The sequence below is a fragment of the Pholis gunnellus genome (assembly GCF_910591455.1).
Source record: "Pholis gunnellus genome assembly, chromosome: 10".
In the NCBI taxonomy this organism is placed as follows: Eukaryota; Metazoa; Chordata; class Actinopteri; order Perciformes; family Pholidae; genus Pholis; species Pholis gunnellus.
The window spans coordinates 23,022,531-23,044,918 of record NC_136537.1 but is presented as its reverse complement, the minus strand read 5'-3'; the positions used below and the strand labels follow the sequence as shown (position 1 = coordinate 23,044,918).

General features: G+C 43.4%; 1 protein-coding gene across 2 annotated transcripts in view; it reads left to right on the top strand.

Annotated features, from left to right (window-relative positions):
* Window positions 1-22,388, top strand: part of ankrd50 (ankyrin repeat domain 50) — a 34,532-nt gene that overhangs the window by 5,760 nt on the left and 6,384 nt on the right. For both annotated transcript variants that reach the window (XM_079167720.1, XM_079167719.1), the window contains exon 3: window positions 8,933-9,165. In XM_079167720.1, the coding sequence (XP_079023846.1) occupies window positions 8,933-9,165 (233 nt within the window). The remainder of the gene's footprint in view (window positions 1-8,932; window positions 9,166-22,388) is intronic.

Below are 22,388 nucleotides of genomic sequence, written 5' to 3'. Positions count from 1 at the left end.
GTGGGTCAAACTAAAGGCAACAGGTTTTTCTTTTTTTCTGCTGATGGGACAAAGCCGCCTTTTAGTTTTTGTGTGACCTTATGTTGTTGGGCTGTTCTCCACTGAACATGAGTCTGGCTTGAATTGCAGCTGGACAAGTTTCTATTCCTCTGCAAAGGGCACGGACTTCAGAAATGATGAATGACCGAGGCTTAAATTTGTGAACGAGATTTGAAGGTTCTTGGCCGTGTTTTATTCCCTTAGCGGTACCGCAGAAGAAATTGATGCTGCAGCTCCGATTTCTTTTTTTTTTAACAGGGTAAAAATGTTTTTTGGAAAAGATTTTCTGGCAGCTGCATCAAACATTACTCTGTAACACTTTGCGTATTGCTTTGTTCCAAATAACTGTTGACAATTGAGATAAGTAGGGTCATTAATCAAAACCATAGTTTGATTAGTGTGGTAGCCTCGAGTGACCGTGGAGGTTGTTTGGCTTTTAGAAGTTGTAGCATGGCATTAGCGGCTTCCAGCTAACTTTTGTTTTAGTACATTTTGACAAGTGAATTCCAGTTACAGCATCTTGGAAATGTTGGGAATCGTGAGGTGCAAATCCAGAGATAAAAATAAAAGTGATGTTTTGTCTTGACCTCTTGTGATCTAACCGTAACAGGGAGGCCTGCTAATAATGTGAGTTTAGTGGGAAACATTTCAGTTTTCAAGTAAAGCCAACCAAGACATTTTTTATAGTGTGTGGGGGAGCTTTGTGTTTTTTCTTTTGTGTTGACTTTTTGACTTTTTGACTCTGCTTATTGGGGTTAAGGGACGCTAAATGAAAGCGGCCTCACGCCTTTCATGTGGTGCACGGCTGTGGAAAAACTCGCTGCAGATTAGGGCCACGTTTTAGAAAAAAAAGGCTCCCAGTGTGACGCATCAACTCCAGTCGAGCAGATGAGGAGAAACAGCAGTACTAGTGCGGCTGCAACGATGACTCAGCAATCTGAAGCCAGCCTCTCTCTGTGTGTGTGTGTGTGTGTGTGTGAGGGTTTGTTTGTATGTGGATGTGCCTACATGCTTGTGTGGGCAAACATAACTCATTCACAGTGTTGTTAACCCACTCAGTAAATGAAGCTCACGTATGATGGCGCCCAGGCTCCGGTGATAGCGCGCAGAGGAAGAGATGATGCAAGTTTAGACTCATTCATGAAGGCAAAGGAGGCTGTGACTTTGTCTCTAAACTATAATCCCCATGTTCTGATCAGAGAAAGGAGGCTAAGCCTCTAAAATGTTTATCTGCTCTGACCAGAAGTCAGAAAGTATTCAGTTTATAATCACAGAAGGAAGCAAGCAAATCCAATCGTTTGAGAACCACTTACACGACTAATATTTCATAATAATATCATACTCATTACTAAATAAGCAACAATTAAAGCTGAAGCTCTTAAGTTGTTGTTAATGAAGAGTTAAACACTAATAATCTCCTCCATATGGACTGTGTGGGTGTGGTTTGATCACAACATGAGCAAACAACCCGACAACTTTCATCACATTTTGATTCAAATACTGCTGAACTCTGATTGGTCGACACAATTTGTGACATCGCCTTTTTTCCCCCAACTGAGTCCGCCCACTTGAAAGCAGTGAGAGAAGCAATGCAGCAAACAGAAAGCCCAAACCTCAGTCCTGCTCTGACTTTGGCACAATTTATTCGTCTGTTTTGGATCAAGAAGATGAGAAAAAGTGTTTCCAGAGCTTTTTATCAAATATAAAAAGACTGTTTTCTGATGGTCGTCTAGTTGTATCAGCACTATGTTATTATAACGTGTCTGAGCCAGACGGCTCACACTCAGGCCCTTTGTCACCAGAAATCTGTTGAATCGCTGTATGCAAAGCCAGTCTGCACACCGTGCGGTAGGTTTACCTGTCCGTGTTGAAATCCTCGTGCAAAGTGTGTATTCATGTGTTGAGGCTTTTTTTTTTTTGCACACAAAGACGGTGTGTGAGGAGAGCTGGAGGAGAGCAGAGAGTGTTTCGGAGACAAACTGTGGTGGGTAGCAGAGGAGGGGGGGGGTTGAAAAGGATGAAATTTCAGATTCCTTTGACAGCTTTGGATAGCTGGCCAGGAATGCACACCTCGTCTGGGCTGGGAAGAGCTCGGGGGTTTGGAATAGTTATCCGAGGTATGTGTGCCGTGCTGGCCACAAACCAAGTGTGCAGTGTGTTTACACTTTAGCAAATCATTAATAGGCTGCTTTATAACGGTTTAGACGTTTGACTGCTGATTGATGAGGCTGAATTTAAAAGTTTTTCATTAGGATTTTGTACATATTTTGGTCTGTTTTTCTTTTTTCTTCCCCACAACTTCCTGACATGTCTGACTGTATCAAAGTAAAACAAAAACTGGTTATTACGTAAATATAATTAAATGTTATACCTGTCCCACTTCCACCAATAAACAGTCCAGAAATACTTATGAGGAAAAAAATATATATATTTTATAGAATTTTAACTTTTTAAAGGTGGATAATACGAGATTGTGGACATTTCGATTGCCTCTCAGCAGCTCTCAACATGGCGTCGACCGAGCAGGCGTAGCTAACGGCGCTAACAGCGCTAACAGTACAAACTACAGCAAAAGTCAAAAGACGGTGTTTATTACAGCCGTATAAGAGCAGTGCAAGGCGGCGGCCGTGCGCTAACCAGTGGGTCACGCTCACGTGCACTAACATGCACTAAAAGTAATCAAAGCTGGCCCGACTATGTCAACAAAGCAAGGAGGAGCTTGGATAACAACACACACGCACACACACACAGAGGAAGAGAGACTTCATTCTCTCCAGTGTATCTTATTATTATCATATCAATGTTCTGAATGTCGTATATGATGCTTTATTAAACAACCTGTTGACGAGGTAGCTGAGTTGACTTAAAATGGCAAGTCGAGAGAGAATCACACTTTGTGACGCCAGCAGGCAGGTGTGATGTAATTGAACACACACACACACACAAAACAATGTGATCACTGTGTGTGAGCAGTCCCATGAGAGGGTATTTACAATCAAAACCATCACAAGACTTTGATCACCAGATATCCACTTCAGTTTTCATTTTAGGGACGTTAGTGAGGGTGGATTATGGAACCGTTTGGGCTTCTTTATTTTTTAAAAGAAACTGTTGTTTTTGTGTAAGTCACTCAGATTTGGCACACACACACACACACACACACACACACACACACACACACACACACACACACACACACACACACACACACACACACACACACACACACACACACACACACACACACACACACACACACACACACACACACACACACACCTACCTCTCTTCCTGCAGGACGCCTTTTCTCAGACAGCTGGAGGCATTTTGTCTGCTCGGGATGCATCGCAGAATTGATTGTGCAAAGCCATTAAGCCGAGATCAGATTCTCTCATTGTCCAGCATGTTTAAAGAATGGCAGAAACAAGCTCCTGTTAAATACTTACAGGACCATTCGCGAGTGATTGGAGTTTGCTGATGTTATGTCAGTATGTGAGGTAATCTGCCGTCGACCGCTTGTGGAGCGTGGCTGAGAGTTCAAGCCGTTAAAGAGCGGGGCTGGGTATCCTTATGAATGTTATACTGGTGCTGAAATCATACTTTTTGTGGCAATTGCTAAATGATACAATTTCCATAAATGTGTCCCTTGATTTATACATTTGTCTGGAGTGAACAAAGTCATTTAAATCGGGACATATTTTACACTTGTTTTTGTTTGAGACTTCATCATTTGTTGGCTGTCTGTACACATCTTCCAGTAGTTGTTGAGATGTTAAAGTCTGGATCAAAGCGTGGATAGATAAACTCCCATCGGCAGCTACTGGGGCTGAAAACGGAGGAGATGAACTATTCAAAGAGAAATTCATCGGAACTGCAACTTCAGCCGCATAGCTAAACAGCTCACTGAGATATGAAATATTAGCGGAGTGGCTTCATGTCAGGGGGGATGTTGATCAATTGTGTACTTAATAACAAATAAAACCATGTCGGCATGGTTTGAGGTCGTTTGTGTCTAACCATGATGCATCCGTTCGAGCTTGAGAAGGATTTTTTTTTTAAACTTTGCCCAATTCTCCACTCGGTCGTGGTGAACACATGATCGTAATGGCCATTTCTGTATTTTAGAAGCAAAAAACTAACTCATTTACTGCTGCAAGGTTGACGTCCTCGGAGGGTTATCCATCTAATGAAAGGCTCTCAGCACAAATGAATGTAAATAAGTCTGTCTGCAGCTTACATAACGGCTGTTCTCTCACTCTCCGGAACCACTCTGCATCAAACCCTTGATTTATATAAACGCTTTGAAAAAAGAAGCTTTATTCAACGCATAACCATTCTGCAAAAACTGTAATGAAGCCTCAGATTTGGAGTTTATGTCCAATCAGATACAACTGGAGTGAGATGATAATAGATTGTCGGGGGGGATAACGAGAGCATATGGCCGATGTACCGGGGAGAATACAGCTAAAGAGTCTGGGCCGGGCTGTTCAGAACATTTGCTCTCAGCGCCGCTCGCATCGCTCTTATTGTCCTCATCAGTCTGATTACTTTGAACAAGTTGATTGCGGTAGCGTTATGCATAATGTAGGAATCTCCACAAGGAGGTACGAGGGGAGAATCTGGAAGATAGTTGCCTCTTTCACTTCGGCTGAGCCGGTGCATGATTCAGCTGTTATCTTTCAACTGCGTGCCACTAAGCTGTCCCGACTTTGCAAAGATGCTGAGCAGGCTTCCTCCAAACTGACTCGATACTAAATGAAGACATGGGGGGGGGGGGGGGGGGGTTCTTCTAATGAACAGACGTCTCTGGTTTTCTACCGATCGTGGTGTAAAGCTTTGTCAGTGTCGCTCTTTGTGGCGGTCGGTCTGAAGCTCCACTCACCAGTTGGCCGGTCCTTCATTAACAGATACTTCTGCTGTATCCCTGTCAGTGTTTATGTGGTGGTGTTTGGGTATATGTGGCGTGGATTTCAGACGGTGCGCCCGCTCCATAAAACGAGCCGTGTAAATGAGCAAGGCGCTGGCTCCGTGCCCGGCGCTGCCCCGTCGGCCCAGACATCTTCACCAAAACGTCACACTGAAAGCTTCACTCTGCACATTGTGGTGGGAGCGACGGCCGCGAACACAACACGACAGATGGGGAGTGCATTAGATGCATTTCACATCCCCCCCCCCACCCCCCCTTTTTTTTTTCCTTGTCTTAAATAGAAATTGGCATCAGCTCGGTCATATGTGGAGCACTTGAGCCAGAACGAAAATAGTTGGTACAAATGTCCAAGAGCACGGCGTGTGGCCGAGTAACTTTTAATTCTCTGGCTCAGGTATGCTGCAGGTTTGTCTGGCAGGCAAACTAAATCAGCTTTTCCTGAGCTCATTTTCTCTCCGTCCCCGGCACCCCGCGGAGTTTTCTTTGTCCGCGGTTCTCGTCTTTTGACTCTTTGACAGCCCGAGAGTAGCTGGATTGTGAGAGAAGAATGTCCCTTTGTTTTGCCCACTTGCTGTCACTGTGGATTTGATTGTCTCAGTAGGCAACATGGCCTCAGACACACACACGCACACACACACACACAGTCACACACACACACAGTCACCCCCGTGGATGGACATTCCTTTTGGCAAGGCTCCCAGATGGCACTGCAGGTTCTCTGTGGGCTGCAGCCATCTGATGGAGTAATTGACTGTGTTACTGAAAGGCTGAGCAACATGACGACAGAGCGTGAAGGTCGGAGGCACGTTGCACGCATTTCTTTCCTGCTGAGGCTTCAAACTGCTTCGAAAAAGAAAAAAAAAAAGGTTTTCATTACAAGCTGAAGTTTGTAGAAGCTTTGCAAAAACAGGTTGAACTGTGCAGTTAATGTTCACTTGAGCGGGAGCTACAGTTTGGTGGATTTCCATTAATAGAGGAACAATCATTTGATTTCCAGCTTCTATAATGTGAGAATTTGATGCTTTTGTCAATACAAAGTGGCTATTTTTACAGTTTTTGGACTATTTTTTTGCAACAAAACAACCTAATGGAAGACATTTCCTTTGGCTACGGGGATAATGATTTTATCAACAGTATATATGAAATAATTTCAGACTATTTCATACATTACTACTACTAGAAATATACAAAATAATGACAGCTCAATAAATGAAAATAATCTTTGGTTGAGGGCATACAGCACTAATTTCATTTCAGCATGGGAACCTTTTCAGAAGATGTGTGTTCAAGTAGTGGATTGAGGCTTTAAGTTTGCAGTGTTGGTTCTTCGTATGATATGAAAGTTATTGATCATGGCTTAAGTGTGATTTATGAAACCATTAAGAAAGCTGTTCACTTAAATATTAGACTTGAAATATGCATCTAAAGCAGTCTTAAAAAACTCCAATTGTCATTGCAAACCTTTCCACTTCAGTGCAGTTTAATATATAATATATACAATATTGTATTTACTCTGACACAGTGAACATTGTTGCAGTGAGGGAAAATGTATTACAACTAATACATAGCATTATGTGTTATCACGCTTCTGACTTCATTTTGGGGAATCCTTTAATGTAATGTCAGGCTGTGACTCGGTAGTAACCGAAGAGGAAGTGTCTGTGAAGATGTCCTTGTACTGTGGACTGAAAGCACACAGACCTTCACCCCAGCCAGCCCTGCCTCTATGTGCTTAAGCATAATGAGCTATGGGTGAAACGGAAGATACTTAAAAGGGAATGTCTTTGGAACCACAGGCTTAGTGACAGACTGCTGAGCATCCAGAGGAGGTCTCATTAAAAACGGTATTTTAGTGTTTTATGACAAAGCTTACAACCACTGTCAGTTCAATATGTAGTAGCGACGAGTCCCGTCATCTGGAAGGTGACCGATGTTTATGTGCAGCTACCCGTGGAAAACCTGGGATGCCCCGAAGCCGTCCCTCTAATCAAGTTTTGATTAATTGATTTTCTCAGACCCATTTTTTTTTAATGTTAAATGAACCTAGAGCCAGATTAAAATGTCACTAATATGAATTCCTCGGATCCTTTTATCACGAACAGTTGAGCTGAGAGTCATTTTTTGATTTCTTTTTTGTTTCAAAAGCTGTTGGTGGCCGTCACAACGTAACAGAGGTCTTGCCAGAACAAACATAACTCCAGAGAACAAAACGTGCATGTGTTGGCCATCCAGCTCCAGCTCCAGCGAGCGTTTAGGTGTGAAGTTAAACGTTCGCGCTGGAGCAAGTAGATTCCACGTCTGGCTTGCAGCTCGGCGTTAATAAAAGGTTAATGTAGCGTTTAAACTGTGCTCAGCCGAGTATTGATGCCATGCTTGGTGGAGAATGCTTTACATCATGTCGGCTTTATCGCCGGATGCCACGGGGCTGCTTTTTAATGGATGTTGACATTCAAACATTAATGTTCATGTTGCAGGGAGATGTGGAGCGCTTTGACTCGGACAAAATCTCACATTGTGAAGTTGTCACGAAAGTTGCTGAACACATTTCTCTCCCCGTCTTTGATGTAATCTGTGAACATTTAGCTCTCGGTAGAGTTCTTTGTCAAACAAAAAAGCCCACTGAATTATAAATGACTGTATCTGCTCTGGATGTTTTTTTATAAACTCAAATCACTCGCAGTGGGCCTGTTAATGGATGCAGTCTTTGGTTGGATGGAGACCTATTTAAACGCATACACTCTCTACCAATTGAGACTGATGAACTGAGGATGGTACGCCTCTGATCCACAGTAATATAGCATCTCTCAGATGAAGTATTGAATCTACAGTGCTGCCCAAACTTGAAATGAAATTGAAAGCGCTCACGAACGCCAGACTTTCAATCAGGACTAAGCGCCGACTCACCCGTAATCTGACGGCGATTGAGCTTTAGTTCATTTTGATATATTGAAACAATGTTGCACTAATGAATTACAACAAACCAGACCTTTTACATAATGTTTTCTTTATTAATACAACATTTGTACAACATATTGTTCTCAGCATGTAAATAAAGTGCAAGAAAACATTTACGTTCATTTGAAAACACACTTCCATAAAGTAAATGAATGACAATCGAGTTATATTTACGTTATGTGTACAAATACAATGATCGAATGTGACTTGGAATACTATTATAATATAAAAACGATATAAATAATAATATAAAAGAATGTTTTTCTAATTAAACAGAAAGAATATAAAAAGAGAAAAAATAAATGTTTCATTTGAAGTTCTTCCTTTCCTCCTCATGTCCTCTTTGTCTCTCTTTAATATGCATGAATATGAATTATATGTTCATGTTGTACAGCTTGTGGACAAAATACAAACTTAAAGTAAAATACAATCACATTCAAAAATACAAAGACAATCTTATACCACAGAGCTCATTTGAACAACTTTCCCTCAAGATCATTTTGTGCAGCTTGTAGGGAGCGTACGGTGTGAAAACACATGATTGCAATAGCAAGTTGACATTTACTGCAATCATTTTGAGTTTAAAAACAAGTTTGCTGCTTTTGAGGCTTTATTACGCTTTACATTACTTTGTAATTTAAGCAGAAGCCTTGCATTTGTTGGCGACAAGTGAGAGTGAAAATGAGATCATAATCCAACATCAGACATCAATAAAATATTCATCGTCTACATGCAAAGAGTGACTTCATTTCATTTGCAACGATATGCAGCATCTCAGTGTGTCTCTGATGTTGGATGTTACAGGGACGGCAAGCGCAGGTTCTACTCTTTCAATTGCATAAAAGATGTTTTTACTCAGATTGTATGCGTATGGTGCTGGTTTTTTTGACTGCAGATTATATTCAGCCCTCAGACAAGTACGGTCTCTCAGTAATGTTTAACAAAAAGTAATATATTATTCGTTTAGATGAAAACATGACCACTTTCTTTCTCTTCTCCTTCTTTCCTCAGATGCGTCCTCTTGCCTCTGCTGAGTGTGAAGCCTCCTCAGCAGTCTCTCTTCCTGCTGGTGGACTCCATCGACGAAGGCTGCCAGCTGGGCGAGGGGGAGCAGAGGTCCTCCGTCGGCTCCCCCAGGACCATCGCCGAGCTCCTGGCCAGTCACCACGAGTTCCTGCCTTCCTGGCTGCTCCTCATCTGCTCCGCACGGCGGCAGAATAAGGCCATCACTAAGCTCTTCACAGGTAAACAGTCCGGCTTCTCTCATTCATAAATTACACTGGTTGGTCAATAAAGGTCTCACTCCTCTTAAGTGGTATCCAAATAATTGATGTCATGTTGCATCAATATATCACTGTCACAACAATTGTGATACCATTACTCACAAGTCAGTCGAGCAGTTTGAGAGACGAGACGATATTTGCAGATGTCGGTACAGCTCCGTGTTTGTTTTCCGCTCAGCGGCGGCGTAGATGTGATTCATTTCACCTGAGAATGCGGTTACATACGGAGCCGGCGGCGGCGTTCCCTCTTCTGTCCCGGCCGTTTTAACAGCACCGATGCAAAAAGCATTTTTTTTTACCATCGCGACATGCCTAAAGAGATTAGGGTCACCGCTGCAGACCTTTTGTGAGGGTTGCAGCGCTTCCTTCACGTCCTATGACACCGCACCAAACCAGCTGCTATTATCTCCCTGTCAGGCCAGCAGCCTCCACGCTGGTGATGAGCTGGCATAACATTAATCAAGAACCTGAGTGTGTGGGAGGAAGTCTCCTCCGCAGACTCGCACCGCTGTGTGTGTGTGTGTGTGTTTGTGTGTGTTACCTTTTCAAAATGCACTGAATGTGGGAGCTCCCGGTGCCCTCGGCTCGCATCTTAAAACCGTTGCGTAATAAATCCCATCAGTCTGAGTGGTCGTTTCTGTGCTACTTCCCCACTCGGGAGATGCATGAAGTCAGGTTCAAGGCTGAAAGAGCTACATGTTGTTCTTCCTTCTTTTACAGCTTTAATGGTGTCCATACAATGTCACAGTAATAGTATTAATGTTCATGCACACGAGGTAAAGAGAGACTGGGGCTTCTTCTTGTTGCCGTTGCTCGTGCTGTGTGTGCTGTATAGAGCAGCCAATGAGGAACCGGGATCATCTTGTTTTATATCCAACAGGGCTGACCAGCATTTAGCCTGTAGTGGGTGGAGGATTCAATACCTGGTGTATGTTCAGGAACATGCTGCAGGTATGGTGTGTGTGGGCCTGTTCCAGACCAGCTGCCCTTTAGCAAGGAAAACAATGCAGGTAATGTGCATACTAGAGTACCAGCTTACTGTCTGCAGTTTTAAATGAGCAGCTGGTTCTCTATGGCTGTCTATAGGGTTATCACAGAATAAGTTCATATTATACATTTTAACAGCTGAAACGATTGATAGGGACGCACCGGTCCACCGTCTTCAGTCCTGATATCTGGGCTTTGGCCCATACCGACTGCTGATCCGAGACCAGCGTTTAATCAATAAGCTGTTTGCCTCACTGTGTGGCAGTGAATGGGATCAGTCTTTCATGTGTAAGGGAACTGACTTCACCAAAACCAAAAGTAACAAATTCTTCTTTATTAAAATGATAAATTGTACCAGTAAAAATGAACAGGAATTATAAACACAATATGTTAATGCAGCAACAAATGGTTCAGAACTTAAACAGGAATTAAATCCCAGGATAATGTATCTTATGTTCATATAGAAGCTAACTGAATGGATCGGCTCCTTTGTCACCAATACTCAATCCTGCTATTTGAGTCAGTGTCACCCCGATATCCAATGTTGGTGTCGGTGCATCCGTATTTATTGATAATTGACTGCCCGAAAAATCCTCAGCCACTATCTTGATAATCAATTAGTTATTTGTTGATTTTCTGTTTTCTGATAGCCGGAACGTAAGAATTTAAAGGAGCCACTTTGGATTGTGAGAAATTATTTTGATAATTTTCACTACTTTTATTGACAAAACAATGATTTAAGAAACTAATTGCCACTTTTATTATGGACTTACAGCCCTTATACATATATAAATACATTAATTATGGACTTACAGCCCTTATACATATATAAATACATTAATTATGGACTTACAGCCCTTATACATATATAAATACATTAATTATGGACTTACAGCCCTTATACATATATAAATACATTAATTATGGATTTACAGCCCTTATACATATATAAATACATAAACCAAGAGAGCATGCAAAATATTGATTCTAAGTTGGGTGTTATATCCTTAAACATATCTACTTTGTATATTCTTAGATGATCACATTGTTATGGTTTGCAGTGCTGTGATTTGTCATTTTTTCATTTTAACCACAGAATAAATATCATCAGATTAAACGCACAGAGTGACTGCAGCTCTGAGGACTCAGTTCAAACTGCTTTGGTCCAGTTACGTCCAGACTGGAATCCTCCTTCATCATGGCTGTCAGTTGTGTTTTCATTGTGTCTATTTCATGATGTAGTTCAGTGTGTTTTCCATTATCGGAGCACCTGTCTCTCATTGGAATGATTGGCATGCGTTCACAACTTTGGTTGTCAATGAGCGGCTGCAGTGCTTTTGGGACGAAGTGAAATCTGAAGCGTGGCCGTCAGACGGGTGGAAAGCGTAGATTAGATCTGATCAGTGTTGACGGTGGCAGCGAGGAGAGGAGTCGGGCGTTAGGACACCAGAACTCTTTCAGTCTTCTGTGGGGTGTCCTGCGTCTAATTCCACAAACCAACTGCGATGCAAGCTGCCCACTTCATAATCGCAGAGCCGTGCCCACCCACGCTCTCCTCCAACATCAAAGCGTCTTCCTAGGTGCCGGTGCTAGATTAGATTCTGGATTGGTATCAGAGTGTAGCGTAAAGTATCGTCACAGCATTTTCCAAAAACTTTGAGCCCACAGACAACACAGACAGAGACAAAGTTTTATATTTGATTTCCTTTCAGCAGCAATTTGCATTAAATCGTATTTTCTGCTTTATCCTGTGGGTGTGTGTGTGCGCTGTCTGCCGTGTCTCGCCCCAACCATAGAATTACATCGGCTGATTCTATTTGCATTTGCACATAAAGTTGACACCGGGGGAATATATCTGTATCTATGAATATAGCCGTATATGCCACGGATGTAAATGCTAATGAGACAATTTGATCCAACTTTCTTCAGAGTATCTCGGGGAGTTCTGTGATTGCCTGTTTGCCTTTTCTCTCCAGATGTTGCCCGCTGATGAGCTGTCTGTTCTTTTTTTGTTTCTGATACGGTTTGAAGGGAATTTCCTCTTGGAACAATCTGATAAACAGCAGTTATCTCTTTTCTTTTCCTTCTTTCTTTCTCTTTGGACCGGCTCTCATCTCCTCTTTCGCTCCCTCTTTGATGACGGCCCAGCTTTTTGGTCGGGCTTCTCATTCCAATCGCCCGGCAGTTTGATTTAAAAGACGAGTCTCCGTTTGAAGAGAGGAACCAAAGTCACACATTTAACAGGGAGTGAAGGACATCTGTGATGTTGCTGTTCTACATGCGTTCCATTGAGTTTGCGCATTAAGATGCTCCTACAGACCTCCGACGAGTCTCGGCCTCTCTCTCTCTCCTTGGCTGATGCTTTTAGCGGCCTCTTTGTTTTGTCTAGCTTTCAGTCTTCCGCCTTTAGTTCAACTCTGGCCATTCTTCTGCGACACTGGCTTTTTTCTTTCTTCCACCCTCACACATAAGACGGATGTAGACATGCAGGAAAAACACATTCACCCACTTACCGGGTCCTCCATTAGCTTGGGCGCCTTATTATGAATACAGCAGTGCGAATACTCCTTATTCCGGCAGCACTAGACCTAAAATAGACCAAAGGGCTGTAGAGTATCAAATTGAGGCCAACTGTCCCCCTAAAAATACCCTCTGTATTGTTGACGAGTCAGAGATGGCAGTGACCTGCCAAAAGACTCCACTTTCACGCTCTGTGCAGAGCCAACTCCTATTTTATATGAGCGGCCTGTTTGGTGTGGGTTTCCCAGTATGCTCTGGTCTGCGGTGATGGGAGCGCTGTGGTTGTGTGAATGTAGTGTCGATGGAGCTCGAGGAATGACCTTTAACCAGAGGGGTCGCTTAGCAGAGAGGGTTGCTGGACCAGAAGTCTGCTCCGACGGTTTTTAATATTTGGGATCCTTCTGAAGAGATTTTAGTCGGCTTTGGTTTTAGTTGAATTCACTCGGGGTCTGACACGTGCTGTCTTTTCTTTTTTCTTTCTTAAAGAGATGCCGTTTCCCCCTCATGAGCAACGCTTTGAATTCTTCTTTCCTTGCTCAACTGTTATTCCTCGTGTCTGTCTCAGAGTGGAATGTGCTTTGGGAAGTTTTCAACACCTCCGAGACCGAGCAGGAAGAAGGAGGCATTTCTGACTTCGGCAGCAGAAAGCCGCGCTCGCATCCGCTCGGCTAAAGCCCCACAAACAAAGAGCGTTCTGTTTGTGAGGAGCGGTACAGGAATCTTTGCAGAGTATCCCGCTGGCTGACACGCATTATATGATCATTCAGTTTTGATTACGCCTCAGTCTTCATGTTATCTTTTGAAATGGACAAAAAAAAAAAAAAAAAATGTCGTCTTGAGATGTGAAGGAACACCGCGGCGAACTAACATGGGAGTGGATCTGTAGCTGTGCTACTTCTTTACGGCCCCAAGTGACAGCAGACTTATGGAGAGGAGCTCGCCGTTGCTGTGCTGTGCTACTGTAAGGCCACAGCGGGGGTAGCGGAGTGGAAACACTTAGGCAGCGATTTTGGTTTGGAGCCGGGGCAGAATCTGTGCCAATTTAACAAGGCCTCCGGCAGAAGGGAGAGCAAGGGGAAGGGGAGAGAGAGGGTGGAGGTGGGAGATGGGCAGAGTGTGTGTGTGTGGGGAGGGTTTAAATAGAAGCAGCCTCTCAGACATGTATTTCTTTTTCACAGCTTATACCTCAAAAATGTCCTCACACGACTGATACAGGTGATGATATTTCAAAAATGTACAGAAGTTATGTCAGAAATGCTCCTATAACTTTGTCAAATTCTAGATTAGCCTCATTCAGTATATTATGAAGCTCCCAACAAAACCAAATCCTTTTGCTTCTAGTCCCGCTAAAATACGTCCAGAGTCGTTTGAATCATGATCCCCTCAGCTCCATTCTAGTGTGTGATCCTTTTATGGTGTGGAGGCATCACTGAACTGTAATGGCTACCATCTGCCCAATATTGTTTATGCTGCGTGCTTGTCAAAGTCACTGTTTCTCAAGTAGTTAAGCATGTGTAGGTGCTGTCCTGGTGGTGGCAGGCAGTACTGCAGTAACATGAGAGTATATCAAAGAGTCAGCATGTACTCATGAATACTTCTTTGACTAGAGAGAAGATGGACTTTGCATGTTCTGTAGCACATTACTGCCCAGTAAGTCCACACACATTCAACTCTGATATTAGTATGATATTGATAGTTACTGGACTGGTCTAGGTTTTAGATCCAAGTAACTTCATATTTAAGAACTAAACCTCACAGATTCTGTTAGGGGACGTCATTCCCCATCTCTCTCTCCTCTCATTTCCTCTCATCTCTTCATTGTTTTACTATCTCAGCAGCTTAATATAAACTACCTAAAGAGAAGATACAAGATGAAGATTTTTTATCTTATATTCAATGTGGCTATTCTGCAAGCTATCAGAACGCAGCCCTATAGAGGTGAAGAGTCATGTGTTAAGATCTGAGATACCCAGCGCGAGCAGAGTATCAACACTCAGGCCTCTCCTCCCTCCCTGACTTATCGGTGAATACACGAGGAGGTAGATGACGACGATGCAGCCGAGTTTAAAGGAAACGCAGAACAAAAACCGTGCTGTGCTGTGATTTTGAGGGAACAGCCAGCGTGAGCGAGGGATGGGGGAAGGATGGAGAAGGCATGGATCTGTCGACTGCATTGCCAGTAGTTCTAATAATATAGTATCAAGTGTGCTGCTGCAGCCGGGAAAGATAATAGCTTCCCTTAAACAACCACATTCCTGCTCTGCAGTGTTACAGCAACTTCAATTAGATTGATTTCCACTGTCATAAAACACAATTTTATTTTTCATCCTTTTTCAATTTTACTCTCGGTTCTTCCACTTGGTCACGGGGGGCACTTGGCAGGCGTTGGTGTGTGTGCCGACAAGGAACTTGGAAAACAGCCACACACACACACACACACACACACACACATAAAAGCCCCAGTTAATTATGAATCACAGCTGTAATTAAGACGTTATATTCTTGGCTCAGTCTGAGGAATGTCACAGGAGCGCGCGGTGGCCACTTTAAGAAGACGCTCGTCCTGTGAGGCATTTTTAAGCGGGTTTACTCACTTCCTTTCTAAGATGACACATGCGGTTTTCTTTTTACCCAAAAGTATTGAGCATGTCTTCTTCCATACCTCACAGTATATACAGTAGATAAGTAATTGCAAAATTCCACAGCTATTGTATAATAAAAGCTAGACTTTCAGGAAATGCTGTGACTCTGGGGTGGGCCTGTGTTTTTGTTTCCTGTGTTTGCGTCTCGTTGGAGGGAGGGAGGAAAAGCCCACCCTGGCACTTGAACCACATCTTCCACCTCCACTCTGCCCGCCGTGAATGGGGCTTTCTTTACCCAGCCCGCCGAGAGACAGACCTGATTCACCACCAATGATCACAAATGAAAAGAGCAGCTCTGTTTGAAAAGTATGCTCAACCCTCCTCCACCTCTCTGAGCAGCCCTTTGTCCCGAGGCCTGCGGGCGAACCCGACACAGGGTACCGTCGTTCCTCTGCAGAAAGAGGTCAACAAAACTCTCAACATCTCCCTGGATGTGTGTTTTTTGTTGTTGTTGTTGTATACTTTCTTTTCGGTCAAATGCGAGACCTCACTGGAGGCCGCGGGATCTTCTGGCCGACTGACAACCCAAACACGCTCGTAAAGCAGCGAGGACGGTTTATTTCTTCTGGGCTTTGGAACGCTCCCCGAAGGCAGACAAAGATGGCTCTGCTCACCGACACCCCAGTAGATGACATTTTTTGCAGCATCATTGACACGATGGGACGCTTAGCTGTACGAATGCAACAGATGAATTTGTGACTGAGCTATGAAAATCAAATTGCTGTAAAAGTTTTACGAGAGCGTAGATGCCAAGAACAATTTTCAGGACTGAAAGCTTCGAGGGCATTCTTTGAACTGAAAATTAAAAAGCCTTTATTTAATACTTTAAAACCAATTCCAACACGTTTTGGCTTTGCTGCGGCCTTCATCAGAGAGGCAAAATTGCCAAAGAGCGCATTCAACGAATGCCTTTTGTTTATAACATAATAAAACCCCCTGTCCTCTTTTGTTAGTGTTTTCAGTATTGATCGTCCCTGCGTCTCGATGCCTGGGCAACGAGAGCAAGGACTCCATATTTAATTATTTTACTCCCCCTTTCTTAAAATTGGCTTACGCAGACAAGCTGATTTATGTCCGTACTCATGTATGGGTTGTCGTCTGTGAGGCTGCATGTCGAGCCTCACTTTGGATGAGCCGAAGACCATAATCCTCGCTGAATACTGTAATTTACCGCAGTGCAGTCTGACAGCCGGGCAAATTACAGGTCTACCGTGTCTGTATCTCTAACACCTTGGGTGCTCCCCTGCAGTAACATGACTCTGAACATGGCCGACGAACCGGCTGGCCTCTTTCCTCTCGAGGTGATGCCCTTTGGTATGTGGCATGCCCCTGCCACACTTTTATAGACTTGAGATTTTAGCTTTTTTTTCAAGGCCGTAGTACAGAGCACGACTTGTTAGTTTTAATTGAAGGGTGTCTTAATTCAGTCTTGATTTAACTTGAGATGGAATAAATGCCGCCTGCATTCCTGGCATGTTATTGGCTGGTGTTACCGCAGGGGTAAATTCCTTTTTAAAGTTGTTTTTTGTTTTTTTATACCACACTGCCTCTTGACCTGCATGCCAAGCATGACTTTGCAAGTACCCGATCCCCCAATCGTCTGATCGTTTCCCTGTGAAATCCTTCAAAAATGGTTCCAGACCTTCCTGGCACCGTGTGTTGGTAGCAGATAATGGCTTGTTTGACGGACATGCTTGACTTAGTAGTTTCCAGTGCAGGTGAACGGAAACATGTGCCGCTGGGACTAAAATGAGGTCACTTGGAGGTCAACTAGTGTAATGATGAACGGGGCAGGGAGTGAAGAAATGTGATATTGTGCGGAGCAGGGAGCTCGGAGCACTACAGGGGCTGACCGCCGCCGTGTGCCTTCATAAACAAATTGTTTATTTTAGGTTGACAAGCAGGTGTTTCTTAAACTCCAGTTTTAAATAGAACACGTTTTATGTTACTTGGGATCATGAGTCATATTTTAAAGAGTGATTATGGGCTGTACGAGCCCTAGTTTTTCCACGATTACAGAAATTGGGGAATGGACAGTTTGAATGAGGTTCTTGCTATTTGTGTGCTGTTGGTCCTGTTTGATCTGTGTACTTCCAGCTTAACACTCGTGTTATTTCAGTTCTCTGTTGGAATCTCTTCCCTTGGATGAAATTTCCAGTCATCGGTGCAGCTGCAAGAAGCTCCATGATATATAGTTCCAACTCCCTCGGAGAGATATCCGTTCTGGGATACAGTGAGCGAAGGCACACACACATGTGACCAGGTGCACGGCCTCATGACTCAGTCTCTTGTCATCATCTTAATGAGCTCCTGTCATTTAAAAGCCCGTGTACAGTCTTTTGGTTGTTTAAATCATTTCTGGTGTGTTGTGCATGGACGATCACGTGATTGATGTTTTATTCTATGGGTTTATCAGAAAGCAGAGCCATGCTGTAAAGAGAGAGATTACATTTATGGTGAAGACAATCATCTCTTGTGCACTAAACTAGGAAACACTGAAAGTTTTAAGGCGTTGGAGAAACCAATCTTCTCATATTAGATCAGCCCGTCTCTTCAAAAATAATCTGACCACATAACAATACTCTGCAGTTGGCATGAATGAACATTGAGCAAAACTCTTCACATAAAGCATTTGAGCAAATAGTAATAAAGCAGGAGTCCCAATATATCGGCCCGTCATTCAATGCCTGTGCATTGTGCAAACGGGCAGCAGGGTTTGCTATAAATAACATTGGGTGATCAAAGTGATGTGAAAAAGTATCGGTAGTTCCACTGTCATAAGCCACGCCGAGCTTCCATCAGTGGTGCAGCCTGACAGACAACAGAAAGCACTCTCCCCCCTCGACTCACCTCTCTCTGTCTCCAGGTGAGACATACTGCGCCAGCATGCAGCTCATTCTGTCATGTTTCCAATGAAGCCATGAGGAACATTAACGTAAAAGTGAAAGTCACTCTTAACAGATACATGAAGCCGGCAGTGTTGCATATTCCACACTTGAAAGAAGCTGGTTTAAATGTAGTCCTGTTTGCCCCTCCCCCCCCCCCGTCCCCCGTCCCCCGTCCCCCCCGTCAACACTGTTCATTTGCACCGCAACGGGTTTGACTGGAAACGCTTTTCACATCCCGTTGGAAATGTAGCAGGAGGCGTGTTGGGGCAGGAGTGTTTTCATGTGCTCTGCCTCTAGCGCAACATGAATAAATTGTTAAAGTGTAATCATTTCAGTGTCTCGCCTGGTGGTCGTTTAGCGTGGCAGGAAATATACAGTACACACAGAATGCAGCTGCTAATTTCAACGGTTGCGACGGTTATCTTTGCATATTTGAATAATTTGCAGCTCCTCAGAGCCTGGCTTTGTCTCTCCTCTCTTGTGAATGAGCCACATTTATCCGAGATAAACTGGAAAGTGTTATCTCCATTCGGCTGTTAGAGCAGAAATGAGAGATAATCAAACAGGGAACAGCATTTTTTCTGGATTAAATAGCAGCAGTTTTTTTTTCAAAGGACTGTTGTTTCCAGACCGTTGGAGCTGACTCTCATCCACATACTTGTGTTTAGGAGGTTGGCGCTCTCATGTTTTTTGGAGCCCGGAACGCTGCAGCTGTCGAACAGACGTTTGTCGAGCGTTGGGTTTACTGGAGAGCCCGAGGAGAGAGCAGCAAGTCTTGGGTTTCTGTTTTCTTTATGGATCAGATGACCTAAGATGGTGTCTCGCAAAGAACGCGCCTAATCGGAGATGCTGCCGTCTCGAAGAAAGCCCGGTTGATGAGCTCCGACCTCTTGATTTCTCAGAGCGCGTGCACACACGCTGCCTCGTTTGTCATCTGAAAAATGAATCTCGGAGGCAAACAGTCGCTCTTTTGTACGCGGGCGCTCTGTCTCTTGTGACTGGTTTCCAGTTCTGTAACGAGCGGCAGCTGGCTCAGAGGCCTGTACTCGGGAGCTGCATCCCTCACCCCGATGAATGTGTCATTTGTTGCTTGTTTAGCAGTCGCTTTTGTTCAGGCTTTTCACCATCCTCTGTCACACACACACACACACACACATATAAATAGCCTGAACACACACAATACTCAGCTACAGTTTGTATAGCCCGCTTATAAGCGTGCAAAACCTAGACCATCATGGCTGTTGGGTTTTTTGGAAAGAAAGGAAGTGGTTCTTGGGAAGGCTTTTGAACATTTGTAGTCAATGAAAGTTCTTGTGTTCTTGTGTAGTACTTGATAGTAGTTAATTTTACACCACAGTCATCAAATGCAGGTCAGATGACTTTTCCCCCCCGTGGCTCTTTTAGTGCGTTATCTGCAGGAGTGGGCCGGTAATAACGCCGTGACTTCAACGCGGACATCCAAGCCATATGAAGTGCTGTCTGCTGATGACTTAAGTGGAAATTGTAGGTCATCTTCCAGATGCAGCAACTGAAAGATGTCTTTTGTTCATGTGTTCTGACTGGAGGCTCTTGCTTGTTCTATTATTTTACTTCTTGCCTACAGAAATGAATAATAGTTTTTTTTCGTCATGCTGGCTGCAGCCGAACGTCTGTCTCCTCCTCCTCCAGCTTTCCCAGTCACTGTATCTTCATAATTGGTGTGTCAGCGACCGTGGAATGTTGGAGAGACTGTTTATCATAAACTACAGCACAGAAGCATTTTTCTTTTGTTCCCCTGAGAAAACATTCATGATTGAGTAACATCTCAAGGATTGGACTGAAATGCACACACAATGTGTTTCTTAGCCCCCCTGTGAATAGAACAAATCAACATCCAGACAAAATATTAAATGCCACACTTTGCTGGAGTGAAAAATCGTTTTTCTTTTTGTTCTTGATTTTCCCCCCCGTTAATGGCCTCTTCCCCCGCTCTCTCTCAGCCAGTTGGTTTCCTGTCCTAACTGGAGCAAACCCAGAATGTCCAAAGAAGGACCGGGTCCAGAAGGAGTAGGAGGACCAGTCAGTGACCTCAGAGAGTCGCACACTATAGCTAGGGCATCATACCAGGCACCATATGCCTTTAAACATGAATTGTAAATGCAAATTTGATACGATGAGTCTTTGTCGACTAAGGCACTTGTGATTGTGCATTAGCCTCAGAAGAAGATGCATGTACACCAGCTAGTTTGGCCTTTTAAACTAAACAAAGGAGCATTAAAAGCCTGACATGAAACAAAGCGAGAGAAATCCTCTGATGATTGCACAATAGGCTGAAAAGTGATCTTTAAGGCTTGAAGTCGGAGCCAGAGGAGTAGCGAGTGCACTGAGAACAGGAATGCACATCCTGAAAAAAATGGTACCTTAAAGTGTTTCTGTATCTTTTCATACAAATGTGAAATATTCCATTGCCAGGCTCATAATGAGCCATCACAGCTCCTCCCACGGCCCGGTCACAATGAGGAATCGGTCAGCTTTTCCGAGCAAAGACTTTGAATATACAAAAGACTTGCTAATGGTTTTTAGTACTTATAGGTAGAAGTGCTTGCCTGTTCTTACTTACCTATAGCTACTAAGCCTGCTTGCAGGGTGTCTGTCTCTTGTAATGTCCTTGACTTCTCCAGGACGGGAGTGGGAGCTGGTACACGGGGTCATGGAGCCGGAGACAACGGGCTGAAGGGAGGGTGGGAAACATTCACACAGGCACTGAAAACAAAGGCAGGCTGAAAGTGGGCTGGGGTTATTGAGTTTTTGTAATGATTGAGCAATTATATGGTATAATGTTGGAAAATGATTCTTTACAGCCTCATTAATTAAAAATGTTTGCGCAGCTTCCCCCTTGTCATACATTAGATTACATTTATAGACAAGCTTTTATTTTACTGTTTTTATATTTCTCTCAGGTTTTGTTCCAGTAAGTTTTGTAGAGCTAAACTTGTATGTCTATATAATCCAAATTACAATAAAGTAATAAACTTACTCCCTACTTGTCTGGGGTTCCAACTTTGCCACAAAACATTGTATGGTAGGTAATTTGTGCCCATAACAAAATCTGAGAACCAAAATCATCTCCTCCCTGGTTCTTATTTTCTAACCTGTATCACAGGATTCAATACACAGTCAGTATCTGAGGTGTCATTGCCTTTAATTGAATCTGCTTTATCCCAGTTTGAAACATAACAAAGGCCTCAAGGACAAGGTAAAAGAAGATTTTTGTGAGGGCGTGCTTATCTTAAACAAACTCTGAGGCGGAGGATAAAGAGACCCCACCGCTCCTTCTGTTTACCAGGGTCTGTTGTCCAAACTGTCAGTTCCTGCTTGGGAACGCTCGTTGAACTCATCAGGTCTGTTATCTGGCTTCCAGGTGTGGTTTGCATCGGCTCTATGTGGAGTGGCATTTCACAGTCTTTTCTACACATACAATAGCGGTCGGATGAAGAGAGCACTGCCTCAGGCTTGGTGACCAGAGTCTGATTCATATTATATCCGGGGAAAAGTTGTGTTATATAATCAACACAGTGAACCGTTAAAGATTAAAGTGCAGGTGCTCAATTTGATAGATTCTTTTCAACAAAATCTTTTGGGAATAGTTTCCTGTCAGTACATGAAATATGTAATCAGTAATGAGATTTACTTGCCTTACTTTGAAAAGGTTAATGTTAATAAGTCCATGTTCTGCCCAGCAAAGTGCACCTTTTTAGGGTAAAAATGCAACTGCTTTTCCCACAGTAGGAGGCCTGTTAGTCATTGTGAAATACAGTATGTCAATAACACTGACGGAGCCTCTGGTGACATTTTTTTCCTGTCCCAGTAACCCCAAGAACCATGGGAACTGTAAATATATGTATGCAAAGATGCTCTCCCTGCCCTCTAGCTGCTGGCTGCACGGATCATGAGCAGATTGTTTTAACATGGAGGAAACTTCACTTTATGCCTATTAGCCAAGGCCATTAAGGAGCCATTTCTTCCCGTCTCAGAGAGGAATTTCCATTAAAGATCACTCATTAACACCCACTGTGATAATTTCTAAAGGTCTGTGCTGGGAGCATGTAGAACGATAATAAGTGAGGCACTGGAGAGATGTTTTACAGACCACTGATGTACTCCAGGC